At 44.2% G+C, this 17603-nt stretch overlaps 2 protein-coding genes across 15 annotated transcripts in view; one reads left to right on the top strand and one right to left on the bottom strand.

The window, feature by feature from the left end:
- Positions 1–6237, top strand: part of RALGAPA1 (Ral GTPase activating protein catalytic subunit alpha 1) — a 241084-nt gene extending 234847 nt beyond the window's left edge. For 5 of the 14 annotated variants that reach the window (XM_089522122.1, XM_089522121.1, XM_089522118.1 and 2 more), the window contains 2 exons: positions 2718–2832; positions 5036–6237. In XM_089522122.1, coding sequence (XP_089378248.1) covers positions 2718–2832; positions 5036–5126 — 206 coding nt within the window. In that variant the 3' untranslated portion in view covers positions 5127–6237. Of the gene's footprint in view, positions 1–87; positions 120–2467; positions 2482–2717; positions 2833–5035 lie in introns of those variants that run through there. The other 9 variants (XM_089522119.1, XM_089522127.1, XM_089522129.1 and 6 more) reach the window with 7 other exon arrangements.
- A 2499-nt stretch (positions 6238–8736) lies between these two features.
- LOC149314912 (insulinoma-associated protein 2-like) lies at positions 8737–10050 on the bottom strand. The gene is made up of 2 exons (XM_089523158.1): positions 10003–10050; positions 8737–9813 (listed from the first exon to the last, which is right to left on the bottom strand). Exons 1-2 carry the CDS (start codon positions 10048–10050, stop codon positions 8737–8739), a joined length of 1125 nt encoding a protein of 374 aa, XP_089379284.1.
- Between the last annotated feature and the right edge of the window lie 7553 nt (positions 10051–17603).

The following is a 17603-nucleotide window of genomic DNA, read 5'->3' as shown; positions in this document are numbered from 1 at the left end:
TTGTAATTACATCCATTGAAATTGTCACAATTCTTTCTTTCTTTCTTTCTTTCTTTCTTTCTTTCTTTCTTTTTTACTTTGCTGCAGCCCCGCATTCATGTTGGGGCATTTATATGCAGGTGAGCATGAAGATGTGCATTTTCTGGGCTAAGCCAGAGCATCCCAGCTTCTTTTTGTGCTCGATTTTAGCTCTGGAGCGTGACATCATTTTGGTTTCCACTTTGGAGGCATGCGTCATCTAAACAACTTGCCTTCAAAGCAGCTGGAAGCCACTTTATTTTGCTTGTCTGTTTCACCCATTTTCCAGTTCTCCACATTTTCCCCCCAAAGTTGTGATCTTGTTTTCCTGCATCTAAACACTCATAATTGTTTTTAATAGGGGCCTAAATACCCACTTACAGCTAATGTTCCCAGGAACTGTTGGGAGTACCATCTGGGGCAACTGAAAGGAGTCTTCATTCTCTGTGCAGGGGTGCAAGTGTAGGAGCAACATTGTGAAGTGACATTCCTAGAAGGCAACTCGGTCCCAGGCCAGGATTCATCTCCACAAAGAGGAGAGAGCATGAAATGGAATCCACACTACCAAGGATGTTTGAAGCTTGATGTAGGAGATAGACAGGAGAATCACTGCCGTTCTCCTATTTTTGAACAGAGATAGCATGGTCTCCCCTCTCTCCCAGAAGACGCAATGCTCTTGTGAGGGAAGAGGTCAGCTTGGCAAATCTGGTGGCCCAGATTCTGACGGTCTGGATTAGGCCTGGGGTCAAAAATTCCTTTTCCATACCATATTGCTTTCTTGACGTAAAAAATCCATGGAAAATCTTTCCATATTTGCATAACTAAACAGCTGAAAGCTTTTACTTTGCATATACACCTTCAGTCAGCCACATAAATCAGTAAACTTCCTAAATATGTATCAACCATGCATTCTAACCAATTTGTTATCTTACAATTTAAGTCTTGTCCCCAAAACTTTAATCTTTAGTTTGAATATTTATCAATAAGGAATTTGTTGACCAAGGTCTTGCATGATCAGAAGGAATCACAATTAAGGAGATTGTCATAGTTATTAATATTGTTATGGATACATCTGATGATGCCACACCCTGAAAGTACTTATTCAGCCTGGCAGCATTCTAATTAAAGGATTTCCAAGGTGTTGCATATTGAGGGGCTGAGAATTGATTCCTTCAGCATTCTTCTGGCCATAAAATGCATTGAGGGCAGATGGAGAGACAGTTTGGGGTCCGGCTGCAAATTGTTGTCTCAAGGCACCACATGACTGGGAGAACACTGCAGACATCATTTCCCAGGGCCCTGATCTACAGCACCTTAGAAACCCTTTGACTGGGGTACTGCCAGAAAGCTAGCATGATATAATGGTTTGACTATGACTTGAGACCGAATCCCCATTCAGCTGTGGAAGCCCATTGGGTGACCTTAGGCAAGTCACACACACTCAGCCTCAGAGGAAGGCAAAGGCAAATCCCCACTGAATAAATCTTGCCAAGAAAACTGTGATAATTGCCATAGGTCAGAAGTTACTTGAAGACACACAACAAGAAGAACAGGCTGAAAAAATATTATTGGGATTAATGTTTGATCATTAATGACTGTAAATGTCAATCACCAGCAGTTACAAAATTGTATGTCTAGTTTAGGGTCTCATAAATATAGAACAGGATGCCAGCCTAAATGTCTATAGGATTTGTGTTTTTTATGAGGAGGAGGAGGAGGAGGAGGAGGAGGAGGAGGAGGAGGTTTCATATCTGATCCCTGGATTGCAATGAACTTTTATTTCATGGAAATCTAATAAACCCAAATAGATTACATATAAAATTTAAAAAGAAGCAAAAATCACATTGGTTGCTATATAAACTACTCATCCATTGTTATCAGACAATCTTTTTAAATGATGCTGCTCTGCCACCCTATGTACAACACATACATGGGACTGGAGTGGACTCCTCAATCTGAACACCTTTGGATTTCCCCCTCTGTGAAATAGGATTATTCTGCACTTATCTTGCTACTGTTTTCACAAGCACTAAATGAATTACCTTTTTAAAAATTTCCAGTTCATTTCCAATATGAATAAATTATTATAAGATGTTTTTCTAGCACTTAAACTTCTTTTGCAAGTTGGTGAATTTTACTATTGAATGTTCTCAGTGGAATATGTTTTGAATTACAGTGAACAGGCAGAATTTTAAAAGAAACTTCATTTATTTTTCACGAGACCTGGATACCTACACAAATTGTTGTCATTTTAATGATTTATCCTAGGTTTTTTTAGTAGAAACAAAATAAATTATGTTTATGTCATAATGGTTGTATCATATTTATAGCAATTAGGCTTTTGGATCAGAACTATTTTTATACACATCTTCTTTTCTTTTTCCCCTTTTCTTTTTTGTTTTTGTGTTTGTTTGTTTTTTGGTTTTGGTTTTTTGGGGGTAACTTCTAGTTGGTGAGTATTCTTCCTGACTTGAGCTGCTGGATCATTTTGACTACTAATGCATCCTTCTTTCACCTTCAGCATGCACGTTAGCAACATTAAAAATTCTAACTTTCTCTTTTCTGTACTCATCTGTAAATGCCCTCCAACCTCTGCTATTCGTGTCTCACGTCTCACACCTGTTATCTTTTTTTATCTTTCTTCCCTTTTCCTCACTTCTCTCCACCTCTCCTTCATCACTTCTTCATTCTCAACAAAGAAAGAAATGGTGTGATATTTCTTCTCCTTCCCAAGCCACCACTAGAAAGCATGGGCCACTTCAAGGTAAAGGGCAAAGGCTTGAAACGGAAGGTCTTTCACGCTAGCTGTGAATGGTATGCTGTGCAGAGCACCAACGATTACTTTTTATGCTGTACTTATCCCATCATTTGGAATGCTTTGATTCCTTGTAAAACTAGAACAAGACAGAATTCCTGGGTGCTCATTTACACAGGGAGGGACATTTTTAAAAACCACCACCACATACATTACCTGTCCCTGTGTAGAAAAGAATTTTGTTTTTCCAAAAAGCAAAATAAATATTCTGCTATCACTGTCATTCCTTTGTAGATTGTTTGGAACTGGTGAGCCTGGATAATAAAGAGAAACATCCCTATTTGGAGAAGAAAGTGAGAGATTTTGCCAGTTCCAGGGAATGTTTGGCTAAAGCAGACACAATAGCATTTGAGTTATTAGATCAGGCTTGTGGCAGTGTGCTTTTGAAAGCAGTGTTAGACTTCTGACCCGGCCATCATAGTTTGCAGTAACCTCTTTAGGAAATCTAGCAGAATGAAAGCAAGAAATGTGTCCTGAGATTTATTTGCCTTCAGCAGGAGCCCAAGCAGTGAGTGAGAGGGAGGGGGAGTGTTACTGCAATATTAGTGAAAATGTTTTCTTAAGGTGATTTTCTGTGTTGTAAGTATTTTTCATTAAGTAGTCGTAATACAAATATACAATATTAAAATATCCCATTTTAAATTGGAATTTGTGTCCAAAAATAAAATTAATTTGTTTTGCAAGCATTTTTTCATAGGCTTGTATTATCCATTCATAATGATATGGCATCCAGAGAGTTCACATATGGACCCATTATGTACTAAAAATCATTTCTGGGACAGGTTTTCCATTACAGCCCAACTTGCCGCTAAAGTGACCTCTGAAAATTAGGAGAACCTTTAGAGCACAATTTAATAGAGAGCATAGGGCAGTGCCGGCAAGTCAAAACTAGCAAATTCCATGTAAATGGGAGACCTTTATATTGCACATGGAGTTCTTTGAATCTAGTTTATGGATCAGTTAAACCAGAAAAAATATAGTTAAGCAAAAATGTACTGATTGGTTTTGTAATATGGAAGAAAATATTTTACCTAAAATATTGCAATATACAAAATCACTGACACAGTATCGAACAAATTTGATCCACTGATTTCAGTAGGGCTTGTGTGCTTTCCTTTGACTCCTAATCCTAAGGTAATATGTGTATGAACATAAGATCCATTCAGAACAATGTCAGAGTGTGTGCACTTAGTATCAAAATACACATTTGTTTCTAAGAATGGATTATTTATTTAACGGCAGCATTATCATATATTCTTCTGATGAAAAACAAAATTCAGGAAAATATTAGAAGTAGTTGTAACTAATTATATCTAAAGTAGGAATCCATCTGTCCTGCAAATAATAAATCCCCATTCAGTTTTGCATTTGTCATAGGGAAGTAGTAGAATGCCTCCGAAAGTGTAGTCAAGTGGGTCTGAAGGGAAGGGTAGAATTGGCAGTGTACAGGTTCAGAGGCAGGTGGTACAAATCTCTCCAACTATTGGTGCCATCTCATTTTTAAATACAAAAACAAAAGGAATGGTGCCATTACTATTTGAATGAAAGTATTTGTTTTCTAATCTACAACCTTTTTCAGTAGGCACAACAAAGCAAAAAATTACATTTTTTCTGAGAGCTAAGATTTGTACGTAATGCAAAGGACATTGTGCTTGTAAATAAATGCTATTTCTATTTTGTATCTCATAGAAATTTTATCAGTGCAGTAACTCTGTTTAATTCCTATGCCCCTTGTGTTTTGACCCTATATATTGGAAAAAACTCTGCTTTGGGTATTAACCAGGATTCTTCTCAAATTCATCTTGTTCCTTTTACAAAGAGAGCATATCATGTAGTGCATCCAACTAGCATGCTTTGGCCACATTGACCCCTATAGGAATTTGTATGTTGAAAATGTAGAACAGGAAATAGTTGCCACCCTGGATCCTTTTTAGTGCCTTCCCAACCCTCTTGCATTGTTGTTACAAACTAGTTCCTTTGGAGTTTAGCACTGGTCTGTACTTTAGCTACAGTCTTTGTCTGACCACATAGAGTGCAATGTGTTTCTTCTTTATACTGGCAACTGAATTAGTGTTTTTCCTTTTACACCAAACAAGGAGAGGGCAACCATTTCCTCGGGGCTTGATCTTTCCTAATCCTTTGCCGTAATAGGCTGATCTAATATGTTTTTTTTGTTTTGTTTTGTTTTGTTTTTTGCGGTAGGCTCCTACCCAGAGACTCAGGCGTCCGAAACTCCAGCAGCAGCGCAGATGGACGGGCCCGATCTAGCCTTCCCCATTTCACCCCGGACTAGCAAGAGTCGCATGTCTATGAAGCTGCGGCGATCGTCTGGCTCAGCCAACAAGACCTGATAAGGGGTGAAATCTAAATCTTCTTCCCTCAAGAAAAGAGCTTTTCTATTTTGAATATTTGTTTTGCATTCTTCCATTCTTGTGTTAATTTTAGAGAACAATGTGGAACATTTTATTTCAGACTGAAAATATTTTAGCTTTTGTTAGAATATTTTTATCCAACTTCCTACTGCCATACTTTGCCAGTGCAAGTTCCTTCTTTGCACTTTTTAAAATCTTTCTTTGAGATGTGTTCAGCAGTTAGGTAACCACTCTGTTTTAACCTCTAAGGCTGATTGCTAGCCACCTTGGAACTGGAGACTGCAGGCATGTTCCAGTCTATTTATTGTGCTACCCTTTCAGTAATAAAAATGTACCATTTGCAAGCAAATGTACTACTTTTCAAATGACATTGTATTTCTGAAGTTCTCTGCAAAGCTCATTACAATACTCAGAATTGCGTACTGATTGTATGTATTAAGGACAAACCCTTTAAAGTAAACAGTGGCCCATCATCAGCTCTGATACCGTCATTCACTGCTGGACAGAAACAACAGCTGAAGTACTAGTGCTGAAGTGCAAACAGCTTTCTACTCTTGCAGTTATTTGCTTTCCATATGGGACTTATGGCTACAGTCAGTCTTTCCTTTCCAAAAAGTGAAACTGTCCCTTGATCTAGCTGTGTAAGATAGACACACATACACACACATGTATTTTCAAGCACTTTGCCGTGTCAATCATTTGCTCTGAGCTGTGTCTGTTACAGGGAAGGAAAGGGACTATGCCCTTGTAGCGGCAAATATATATGCTAACACATTCCACTCCAAATTCCCACTACCCCCCCCAAAGGTATTTTCATACCGAAGAAGAAATACAGCTGCGTTGTTTGCCATATTATGCTCTAACAAAATGTAGCATGGCACCGGTACTAACTGCATGTGTAAATATCTGCCTTCACCCAGGCAATTATAGAAATATATATTGATGTATTTGTTCACCGTGTAGTATATACAAATTTGTAATGGTTGGAGAAAAGACATGCTATTTAATAATACAATAAAATTATTCTTACCACTTTCTGTGTGATTTGTATTCCCCTACAAATACTGATTTACAGAAACCTGCCAAATGACAGGCAAAGATAGCCATGGAATAAATAGTGGATCATTTAGTTGCAAGATTGCTGAACCTATACAACAAACTCCTTAAAACAGTTTTGTTCACAGATGACTTTGTTGGTTCACTGCCTTTAGTACCACGTAATTACAAATGTGGTTTTCCTAAAACGTGGTTAATTAACCAGGTTGATAAAGCTGTACAAAGTCAAGCACTTACTGTCACATTAAGTGTGTTGAAAACATCCTTTAACTCTTGCCGAAAAAGCGGCTCTTTTCTTGAGGGTTCATACATACAACTGTGAGTTTGTTACAAATACATACATTGTACAGCTTACGGTGAAAGCATTTGGCAATTCTTTTGTCATAAAATAACTCTTCCAGAATATTCTCAGAAAGAAGGTTTTTTTTCTTTTCTTTTTCATAATTAAGCTAAAAATATTCCTTAACTTGATTCTTATAAATTATATGTATAAGTCGTTGTTCAGGTGGCATGCTAGTGTCAAAATGACACTGGGAAAATTACCTTGGTAGGTAAACATGAAGTGAAAAAGTAGATTCCTTTGATTGCCACACTTCCTTTTAACAACATCTTTATACACATGCAAAATATATTTATAAAAACTATCCCAGATTTAGAACGGGTTGCTTGAAAATGCACGGGGGAAGAAGTTAGAACAGGTAGACTCTCGAAAGAGCTGACCTTTCTCAATCTCAGAGACTGGAATTTAAAGGCTGGAATAGAAAGAGCACTTCCGCTCACTACTGATCAATACAGCAGCCACAGTTTGAGGGGGCAAGACAAGTACAAATAAAGGTAATAGTAACATCAGGGCCATTGTTATTTAAACAGCTGGTCCCTATGCCATCTTGTCAGCTGCTTTTGACATTCTCTTTGATTTCAAAAGCAGTTTGGCCATGTAGGATGGGAATGGTTGCTGGAGAAAAGCCCAAACCCCCTTTCCCCCTTAGACTCACACTGAGCACAGAATTTGATTCTGTGGAGCTTGGCCAAACATGAAGAATTTGAGCTCGCCATCTCTGTGTGTGTGTGTGTGCAGGTACACCCCTGTTTACCATCTGTATTTTTGTAGCCCTAGTGAATTGTAACGCGAGACACTCAGAAAAGAGGACCCATAACTACACCAATCCAGCCTTTAATAATAGCCAGTCATGAGCAAGAGCAGACAGAAGAAGAGGCATGTATTTGCAGGGGCTTAGCGAGGATGGGGGGCTGACTTGCCAGTGAAGCTCCGACTATCATCACACAGGGCACAACGAGGAAAACACTTCACGCAACGGAAATGGTTTAAACCCAGAGGCAGACTCCAGGAGTTAAGGAGAGAGCGGCTCTCTCCTCCTCCTCCTCCTCCTCCCTCTGGACTTCTTGGTAAGTGTCGGATATATATGTCGACGACCCCAGGGACAGGAGTCACTGAAATGAAAGAAGTCCCAGGTCCCATTCGCCCCGACAGCTGACCAGTTAGGCACACAGAGGGCTCTAGGCCTTGGCTATAGGATTAAGCACATATAGAAAAGTTTCTTTCCTAACTTCCTTCCCACTTCCTTCCTTCCAACCTATTTCCCTCCTTCCTTCCAACCTCTTTCTTCACTTACTTCCCACCTCTTTCCTTCTTTCTTTCCCTCCCAACTCCCTTCCGTCCTTCTCACCTCTTCATTACTTCTTTCCTTCCCTCCCAACTCTTTCTTTCTTTCCTTCTTTCTCACCTCTTTCAGTCCTTCTTTCCTTCCCTCCCAACTCCTTCCTTCCTTCTTTCTCGCCTCTTTCATTCCTTCTTTCCTTCCCTACCAATTTCCTCCTTCCTTCCTTTCTTTCTTTCTCTTTCTCTCTCTCAATACAGGGCTCCCCCCACTGAGTCCTAAGGCGGAAGGGTGCCTTCTCCCTAAAACCTGACCGGGAGCTTGCTTTCTCTTCTGCGGGGCTGAAACGAAGAGAAGGCAGGAAAAGAAAGGAAATGCGGGGCAACTTTCCAACGTCCTAGACGCCCCCCCCCCATCCTAACCCCTCTTTGATAAGGCAGCAAGGCTCATTTAGGACCATGTCTCCCCCCCAAAAAAACCCCCACTTACCCACCCACCCCCAAAGCCCCTCACAGCCCCCATTTGGCACGGCGCGCCCTGCGCTTTTCCTTGGGAATGACAGAGTGGGGCTGCATCCACACTGGAGACATAACCCGGTTTGGCACCACTTTAACTCTGTCTGGCTCAAGGCTATGGAATTCTGGGAGTTGGAGTTTGTTGTGGGGCCCACAACAAACTCCAGCTCCCAGAATTCCATAGCAAAGAGACAAAGAGTCAAAGCGGTGCCAAACCGGGCGATTTCTGCAGTGTGGCTGCAGCCTGAAGGGTCCTCGGGCGGAGAAGGCGAAGGCGAAGGCGAAGGGAGGCTTCCAGTCGAGGGGTCTCCCGGGCAGTCCTTGCCTGGTCCTGGGGCAGCCTAGCATCCCGGCCGGAGGGGCATCTGCAAGAGGAGGACCTGCCTGTTCTCGGAGGGGTGGCACTTGTTGATGTGGCGGGTGAGTCCCGGGGAGCTGAAGAAGGTGGCGGGGCAGTGCTTGCAGGAGAAGATCTGCTGCGGCTGCTGCTGCTGCTGCTGCAGCTGGAGGGTCTGGGCTCCTGCGGCTGTCTCCCCCGGGGGCTGCTGGGGCTGGGCTCCTCTTCCTCCCAGGGGCAGGAGCAGCTCCTCCCGGACGGCGGCGGCGGCGGCGTGCCAGAGGCGGTGCTTGTCGCGGAGGTCGGCGGAGGGGAAGGGCGCCCCGCAGAAGGGGCAGGGGAAGCCCAGGGGCTGCGGGGGCCCGGGCGGGGGTCCCGGCTGGTGGGTGCCCAGGTGCTTGCGCAGGTAGGCTTGGCGGCGGAAGGCCTTGCGGCAATAGGGGCAGAGGAAGAGCTCCCCGACGGAGGAGGACGGGGAGGGCGCAGAGCCCTGGAGGGAGGAGGCCTCGGGGCAGGAGGCAGGGTCCTTGCAGCAGGCGCCCTCCGCTGCTCCCGGCTGCTGGGCCCCGTTCTCCTTGCCCGGGGTGGCGGCCCCAGCCAGGGGCCTGGGCTTGTGCCAGCGGCGGTGGGAGGCCAGGTTGGCCGGGCAGCTGAAGACCTTGTGGCACTCGGGGCAGCGGTACTCGACGCGGACGATGCGGGAGCAGCGGTGCTGGGCCAGGGCCAAGGGGTCGCCGTAGGGCTCCTTGCAGAGCTGGCAGACGAACTGCCCCCCCAGCAGCAGAGAAGAAGAAGAAGAAGGCGAAGGCGCAGGGGCCCTCCCCCGGCCGCCCTCCCCCTCCTCCTCCTCCGACGCCGCCTTGATCCGCAGCCCCAGCACCGGGGAAGTCGTGACTTCGTCGGCGAAGCTCAGCCTCCGCGCGGCGGACCCCGACTTTTGCTTCTTGCTCCGAGGAGGAGGAGGAGGAGGAGGAGGGGGCCTCTTCGGGGGCGGCTGCGGGGGGAAAGGCAGCGGCGGAGGCGGAGGCGGAGGCAGGGCCCGGGGAAGGAGGGCCGGGGGCTTCTCCGGGGCCGGGAAGGACTCCGCGGAGGCCGGGGAGCGCAGGAGCAGAGCGGAGCCCCAGACGGGCGCCAGAGGGGAGCCGGGCCGGGGGCTGCCGGCAGGGCCTCCCTCCTCTTCCTCCTCCTCCTCCTCCTCCTCTCCCTCCTCTTGGTCCGGAGGGGGCTCCGGGGGCCGTCGGGGGGCTCCCAAGAGGCTTCCAGGGCGCACCCGGTGGCAGCCTCTCCGGCTGCGCTTGACCAGGAAGCCCCGGGGCATCTTCGCCAGGGAGGGACCCCGAAGTGGCTCCGGCAGCAGCCCTTCCCCGAGGGGCCTTTTATCCCTCCGGCTCCTCCTCGAGCAGCCAATCAGGGAGCAGGAGGGGCAGCGGGGGAGGGAGGGAGGGAGGGGGAAGGCGGGAGGAGCAGGGAGGGGGCCCACCCTTGGCGGGAAAGGGGCGACGAGCCTCAGCCCCCCCCCCCCTCTTTTACCTCAGGACCAAAGCTTCTCAGGACCTATTATTATTATTATTATTATTATTATTATTATTATTATTTCAGTAACGTCCAAAAATGGTCAAAAATGTGTTTTTAAGTGTCAAGAAACAAGAACTGAGAAGAGTCCTGGATAGAGGAGAATCTTTACCATGAAAGATGTATCCCAGAATCACAGAATCATAGAAGAGTTGGAAGAGACCGCAAGAGCCCTAATGCAGTCCAACCCCTTTATTCTGCCATGCAGGAACTCTCAGTCAAAGCATCCCCTGCGACAGATGGCCATCCAGCCTCAGTTTAAGGACCTCCAAGGAGGGAGACTCCGCTACACTCCGAGGGAGTGTATTCTACGCACAAACAGTTCTTAAAGTTCCTCCTAATGTTGAGGTGGGATCTCTTTTCCTGCAGTTTGCATCCATTGTTCCATGTTCTAGTCTCTGGAGCAGCAGAAATCAAGCTTGCTCCCTCCTCAATGTGGCATCCCTTCTTCAAGTACTTAAACAGGGCTCTCATATCACCTCTTAACCTTCTCTTCTACATCAGATTCGCACAGTAAACAGGCCGCGTATTTCTATGCAGAACAAGCATATTTTACGCAGTTTTGTTTTCTGCACAGAATAGGGCCAAACCGATCTGGGGAAATTGAAATTCTCCTGAAAAAGTCACTGCCCCGCCGCCTCTCCAACAAGACCCAGGCGGCTTACCTCAGTAAAATATAAACAATACAACAGAATAAAAACCACACCGTCCTCCTCCTTCCTGAAACCCAAATCAACAAGGAGAAGTACAAACATAACTATAATAAAATTACAAAGGAAAGGGACCAGACAAGAAAACTTCTGGGGGGGGGGGGCATAAAGGGGGATGAGGGCTTGAAAGGCACACAAGAACAACAACCAACAACAGCAACAACTGTATGTAGTGGCTACATCCCCATTGCAGAAATAATCCGCATTAAGTGGCCTGGCTCAAGGCTATGGAATTCTGGGAGTTGTAGTTTGTAGTGGGCCCAGAGCAGAGCGAGGCGAGGAAACACTTGGCCACCCTTCCCACTGCGAGGCTCACGGGGCTTGGCTTCCAGCAAAGGCCATCCTATGGGGGTGCAGGGCGCCTCAGGCAGCACCCTAAGGGGGGTGGCACCAGTGCTCCCCAGACATCTGCCTTATAGTAGAAAGGGGCTATATGGCGTCGCTTTAAAACGCTGAAGTGATGGGGGGAGTGGGGCTAGGGTCAGTAGCAGAAGAAAAGAGAGTCCTCAGATAGAAAGAGAGAGAGAGAGAGAGAGAGAGATGGACGATAGAGACAGGCAGGCAGACAGAAAGACAATACAGATAGACAGACAGATAGACAGACAGACAGACAGATAGATAGATGAGAGAGAGAGAGAGAGAGAGAGACAAGAGAGACGAGAGAGAGAGAGATAATAGAGATAGATAGATAGATAGATAGATAGATAGATAGATAGATGATAGATAGATAGATAGATAGATAGATGGATGGATGATAGGATAATTAGAGAGAGAGAGATGATAGAGACAGAGATAATAGAGATAGATAGATAGATAAGATAATTAGAGAGAGAGAGATGATAGATAGATAGATAGATAGATGATAGATAGATAGGAGAGGGAGAGAGAGGGAGCTATTCTTTGAAAACATGCCATCTTTCCAAATTCTCACTTGCTCCCCATGAAAGGTAGACTGAGGCTGTCTGATGTTGCAATGTAAAGATCTAGCTTTAATTTTGTGAATGCGTCAAGAGTGTTGCCATTGCATCCAGTCACATACAGGGATTGCCACTGATGAGTCACATTAGGAGCCAACACATTACGAAGGGTTCTGTGCGGAGCCACGTGGAGCCACCTTGGAGTAGTGGTTTGCGTGTTGGACTAGGACTCTGGAGGCCAGGGTTAGGATCCCACTCAGCCATGGAAGCCCACTGTCACACTCTCTCAGCCTCAGGGGATGGCCAGGGCAAACGGGGAGACCTGGCCTGCTTAGCAGTGTGGCGCCAATCCCTTCCCCCTTTCTTCAAATTCTGCCCAAGAAAAGGACACACACACAAACACACAAACACAAACACACCCCCTTCCAAGCTCCAACTATAAGAGGAGGAACCCACTGGATGCAGCTGCATGGAGATTTCTGCTGGGGTCTTGGAGAGAAGGTACTGCTTGACGAGGGATGTGGCAACAAGCAAACGAAAGCCCTCCTTTTCCAAGTGCTGCTGGACAGCTCCTAGTCTGGAAAAGCCTCCAGTCGAGGCAAGGAAACTCAGGTAAGCGCCTAATAGGGGACTTTGCCTTGACTGGAGACGCTGCCAGACTAGGAGCTGTCCAGCAGCACTCCTTGCTGAACCTTTCAGGAGAGGAAAGCTTACTTTTGCTCTCGCCACGTTTCTCTCCAACAGCATCTCATCTCCAGTTCTTCTTGCTGAGTGCCTTCCAGTACTTTCCTACTCTAAGTCGGACTCTATCCTGGGGTTTCCTTGTCTAGGTTCGTTCCTTGGCCTTGGCCATCCCCTGGGGCTGAGAGAGTGTGACTTGGCCAAGGACACCCGGGGGGGGGGGTTCCAGAGAGTTGGTCTTCTGGCTTGTTTTTGGATCTGAGGGAGTTGGTTTAGGGAAGCTGTGTCCCTGAAACTTTACACATTTGTGAGTCTCGAAAGACTCCAGATCCACAGATGTAGAAGTGCTTTAAGCTGAGGACTTTTGTTTTCCAGGGAATACTCTAAATCTGGAGGGGGGAGTGAGGGGGAATGCTTCTCTACTCAGGGTGACCAGGTGTCCTCCTTTTCCAGGTCCCTACATTTCAACCTTCTGTCCAGGAAGAGTTTCAAAACGTCCTCCATTTGGAGCATGGCTAAGAAACACGACTACATTTCTATTAGTGTTTTTAGCATTTATTTGGTAAGGCCCTACATGTTTCTTGGATGCCCTACATTTTGCAGGGCCTTGTCCTCCTTTGCAGTTATGACATCTGTGCCTCCACTGGCTTGACCTGCCATCCTTCTCTTGAATGCAGCGGTTTTGCCTGAGAATCTGGCTGCCGGAATAGAGACTCAGCCTAACAAATGCAAAGGAAGACTGAGTGAAAATATGTACATAAGTATGTAAGCTGCTTTGTATTACCATGTATATCTCCCCTTTCCTCTTTCCACTTTGTGATTCATTTGGAGAACTACCCTTACTTTTACCTATTACAGGTACTTTCTGGGCAACCTTCGACTGGAGGATATTTCATCAGAAAACAACAACAACACAAACTCTGGTCTTCATTATTAATCATTAGCACTTCCGTTTCCCATCTTGTTCCTTCTCTTTTTCCATCAGGTCTTCATTCTCACTGCTGTCCCAAACTCTGCTGTGAAAATGTTTCTCCTCCCACATCAGTCAGACTCCATCCTCAAATCTGTACCTTATCTTTGATATGGCTACACAGGCAACCCCAGGAACTGCTTTTTTCCTAGCTTATCAGTGATAGAATAATGCAGTATTTTTCTTCTTTTTAGCATGGAAGCTATATGTGAAAAGGTAATGGCAATGTTCCCAACAGACTGCAGCATTGCTATTAACCCTAACTTTTGAATATAAGGGCTGCAGCAGACTGGAATGTGTACTCGAATAAGCTTGGCAGGTGGCATGAAGAATAAGGCAAGATTTTAATTTGTAAACAAGTAACAAAGTGTAACAAATTATGGTCATGATCCTGCATTTTGTGACTATTGCAGAGTTCTGCAAAATCGAAGTGTAATGCATCTCCCGCAAACATTCCAAAACTGATTAACTGAGTAGCCTTACTGAATGGCAATGGATGGGAGAATTTGCCTTCCTGCTCACTGTTTCTTCAAGTGTAGTGATGGCTTGATTGGATAGTAGAGATCATAACAGGAGGTCAGCTGCCCTGTCCTCCATGGCCCAATTAAACATCTATTCTCTCTTTAAGAGCGGTTTCACTGGGCCACAGGTAGGCTTACTCTTGGAGTAAGAAAATTGGGGGGGGGGGGGCTTGCAGCCTCCATTTTTACCTCGTGTGCTAGAGAAAAACCTGAAGGAAAAAACCTCCCACACAGAGCTGGAAGAGCTCCTAAGGACCATCTAGTCTAATTTCTGCCAGGACAGGAGTCCAGAGTAAAGCACTTCTGAGAGATGGCCCTCTAATCTCTGCATGTTCCAATGAAGGAATCCTCAGTGCTACCGCTCTCAAAGGCAGGCTCTGAGTGACCTTGTTGTGCATAATACTGAAAGGAGAAAACTGTACTGTACATTAATAGGTTATGCACAAGCCTTGAGTTTCTGTAAAAAGTAAAATTCATTTCTGGTCCTGTAGTCATAGTGATAGCCTGATGAATTACCACAGAAGCAATATTTAACTAGGACAAATTACATCCACAGTAAGACAAAACCAAAGAGGTTGCGGTAGAAGTCCAAATGGTCATACAGGCTTTTTGTATTAAGAAGAAACACAAATATAGAGATGTTCTTTTCCTTCTTTATTTGATCGTCTTATGGATTTTCTTTTATTTTTATGATGTGTGGAGCTTATCCCATAGAAAAGAGGGAACTCTGTCTTTTGCTACTCATTGCCTAAACCAACAGGAGTTCTGCTCTCTTCCCAAAGCTTTGAGGTTTTCCCCCCATAAGCTATATTTTTCAATTTTTTAAATTTTTCCATTTAGTTCTTAAGAGTTCTTTTTGCACTTCACAATTTTTTCCCCAGTTCTTCAACATTTGGTTGATATAGGGACATAAGAAGAACCATGCTGGAGTAGAGTGAGGAACTTTCTAGTCCAACATTGTGCTCACACAGTGGCCAGATCACTGACTAGGGGAAGCCCACTAACAAAACGTTAGCACAAATGCAGCGTCCATCTTCCCTTCTCCAGCAGCTAAAACACAGAAGCATATTACCTCTAATACTGGAGGTGACCAAAAAATAGTCATCCTGCTTAGTAGCTTCTGATTGACCCACCCTCCAGGAACTTATCTATTTCCCTATCAAAGTCCTCCACACTGCCAACCAACATTAAATCGTGTGGCAGAGACTTTCACACTTTATGCACTGTTTAAATGTGCTCTGTACATTTATTTGCCCTGACTTCCCATCATTTAGTATCAGTGGATGTCATTGGGTTCAAGGATTATGAGAGAGTCATAATTTTGTATATCTCCATCATGTCTCCCCTTGTCTTACACTAACCAGCAAGAAACATTGCAATCAGTCCTCACAGTTGAGTTGCTCCAGTTTTCTGGTGATTTTGGTTTCCCTTTTCTGCACATCTTACATCTCTGCAACAGGCTTCATGACCGCAGTGACCAAAAGTCTACACAGTATGTCAGTTACAGTTACAATATGTGTATTGATCTGTTGTTGAATAGCAAGGCCTTGGGGTGGGAGGATATCCAAAGAGGATTTGTGTCTGTTTAATTAGAAATCCACTGTTTGCTGGGAAAACCCCTCACCCTGAATGGTTTTCATTTGCATTTGCTGGGTCTTGATTTTAGTGTTTTCAGGATTTGTAGCCAAACTTTGATAACTTTAAGGCTTTCTTCTTTCCTATTGAAGTTGTCCAGGTGCTTGTGGGTTTCAATGGCTTCCCTGTGCATCCTGACATGGGAGTGGTTGGCATGGTCCAGAATTTCAGTGTTTTCAAACAGTATTTCCTGCCCAGGATGGTTTTTGGCATGTTCTGCTACTGCTGATTTTTCTGGCTGGCCCAGTCTGCAGTGTCTCTCGTGTTCCTTGATTCTTGCTTGCACACTGTGTTTGGTGGTCCTATATAGACTTGTCCGCAGCTGCATGGTATACGGTAAACTTCATTGGCTGTGAGAGGGTCTCTCCTGTCCTTTGCTGAGTGCAGCATTTGCTGGATTTTCTTGGTTGGTTTGTAAATTGTTATTTCTGATTATTTTTCTAATTAAGCCCATCTTGGAATCTGTCATTTGCTTGCCTGCTTGCCTGCCTACTTGCTTCTTGTTTTATTTACAGCAGCCACACACTGGGTGACATTTTCAGTCCCTTGAGCAGTTGTTGGCAGCTCAGATCCCACTAGTGTTGGTGTGAAATAGAAAATTTTTGTCCCAGTAAGCATCATTTTATACTTGTTTTTACTGATTTTTCATTTACCATTTTACAACCCACTTTCCTAGTTCAGAGAGTCTTCTCTCTTTTTGTTCCAATTGCCCAAAATAATTTATTGTAAACAGCAAATTATATTCTCCTAACTCTAGTCTTTGCATCAAGAATGTCTTTAAACCTTAAGCTTGTAAATATACACGTTTTGCACTTTCCTTTGAGTACTATGTGTGCAGTCCAGTATCCTTTAACATATCTCCACAGCTTTTGCTTTTAAAGTAGGGTAGTAGAGGAGCATATGTGTGAGGAAAAGTTATAGGCATCTTTGCATTCACTTAATAGGCTCATACAAATTTTCCCCTTTGCTTGACTTGTGTTTGTATTTACTCAGGTTATTATGCATTAATTATTTTGTCATTGCTTTCATAGTCATCAGATTGTTACCTGCTTCCTTTGGTTGCTGTTATTTTAATGAAACATATTCCGAATGTTCATTTTTTTTAAAAAACAACAACAACAACAACAGTCCAGCATGTAGGTGAAATTAATAGCGACTTCACTGCCAATGTTGTGCTCCCACTGCACCTTATATATTATTCCTGAGTCCCTGAGATTACTGCAATTAAAAGCTCCACTTCAGAAGGATTTTGTTGATAGACTGTCCTATCACCCAATCAAAGGCTTTTGACAGTGTGCTGCCAGACACAAAATGTACAGTTCCAAGAAAAAACGTGCCATTACAAATGAATATTTGTGCAGTTAAAAATGCAAGTTATGTTTCCTTGTCTATACTGTTCTGAAGAGACCAATATTTTTCACCTAATTTCTCCATGATGGTAGAAGTTTTGCACATTTCCTTATTCTCTGTATATGATTTCTATGAAATAAAAAGGTTAATTTAGAATAAAAAGGCAAGTCAAACAAAAGTGTGATTACATGTAAAAACTGACTGCACATGTGCAAAGTAAATTCAAAGCTCCTCTAGAACTCTAGGAGCCCCAGTGGCAGAGTGGTTAAATGCTGGTACTGCAGCCACAATGTTGTAAGTCAGCCTTCCATCTTTTCATCAGTCGGCAAAATAAATACCCAGCTTGTTTGGGGCAACTGGCTTACACACTGTACATTGCTTAGGGAATACTAGTTCATTGATAAATGGTATAAAAATGTACTTGCTATTGCTATTGCTAGACCCTGCTCAAGTAAACCCTTTTTGCCTCCTTCTTCCTGCCAAAGACACTCTGCATGGACTTTACAGCTTCTCTA

Source organism: Sceloporus occidentalis, unplaced genomic scaffold (assembly GCF_023333645.1).
Source record: "Sceloporus occidentalis isolate IW3139 unplaced genomic scaffold, rSceOcc1.0.p SCAF_4, whole genome shotgun sequence".
In the NCBI taxonomy this organism is placed as follows: domain Eukaryota; kingdom Metazoa; phylum Chordata; class Lepidosauria; order Squamata; family Phrynosomatidae; genus Sceloporus; species Sceloporus occidentalis.
This window is presented reverse-complemented; position numbering and strand designations above follow the sequence as displayed.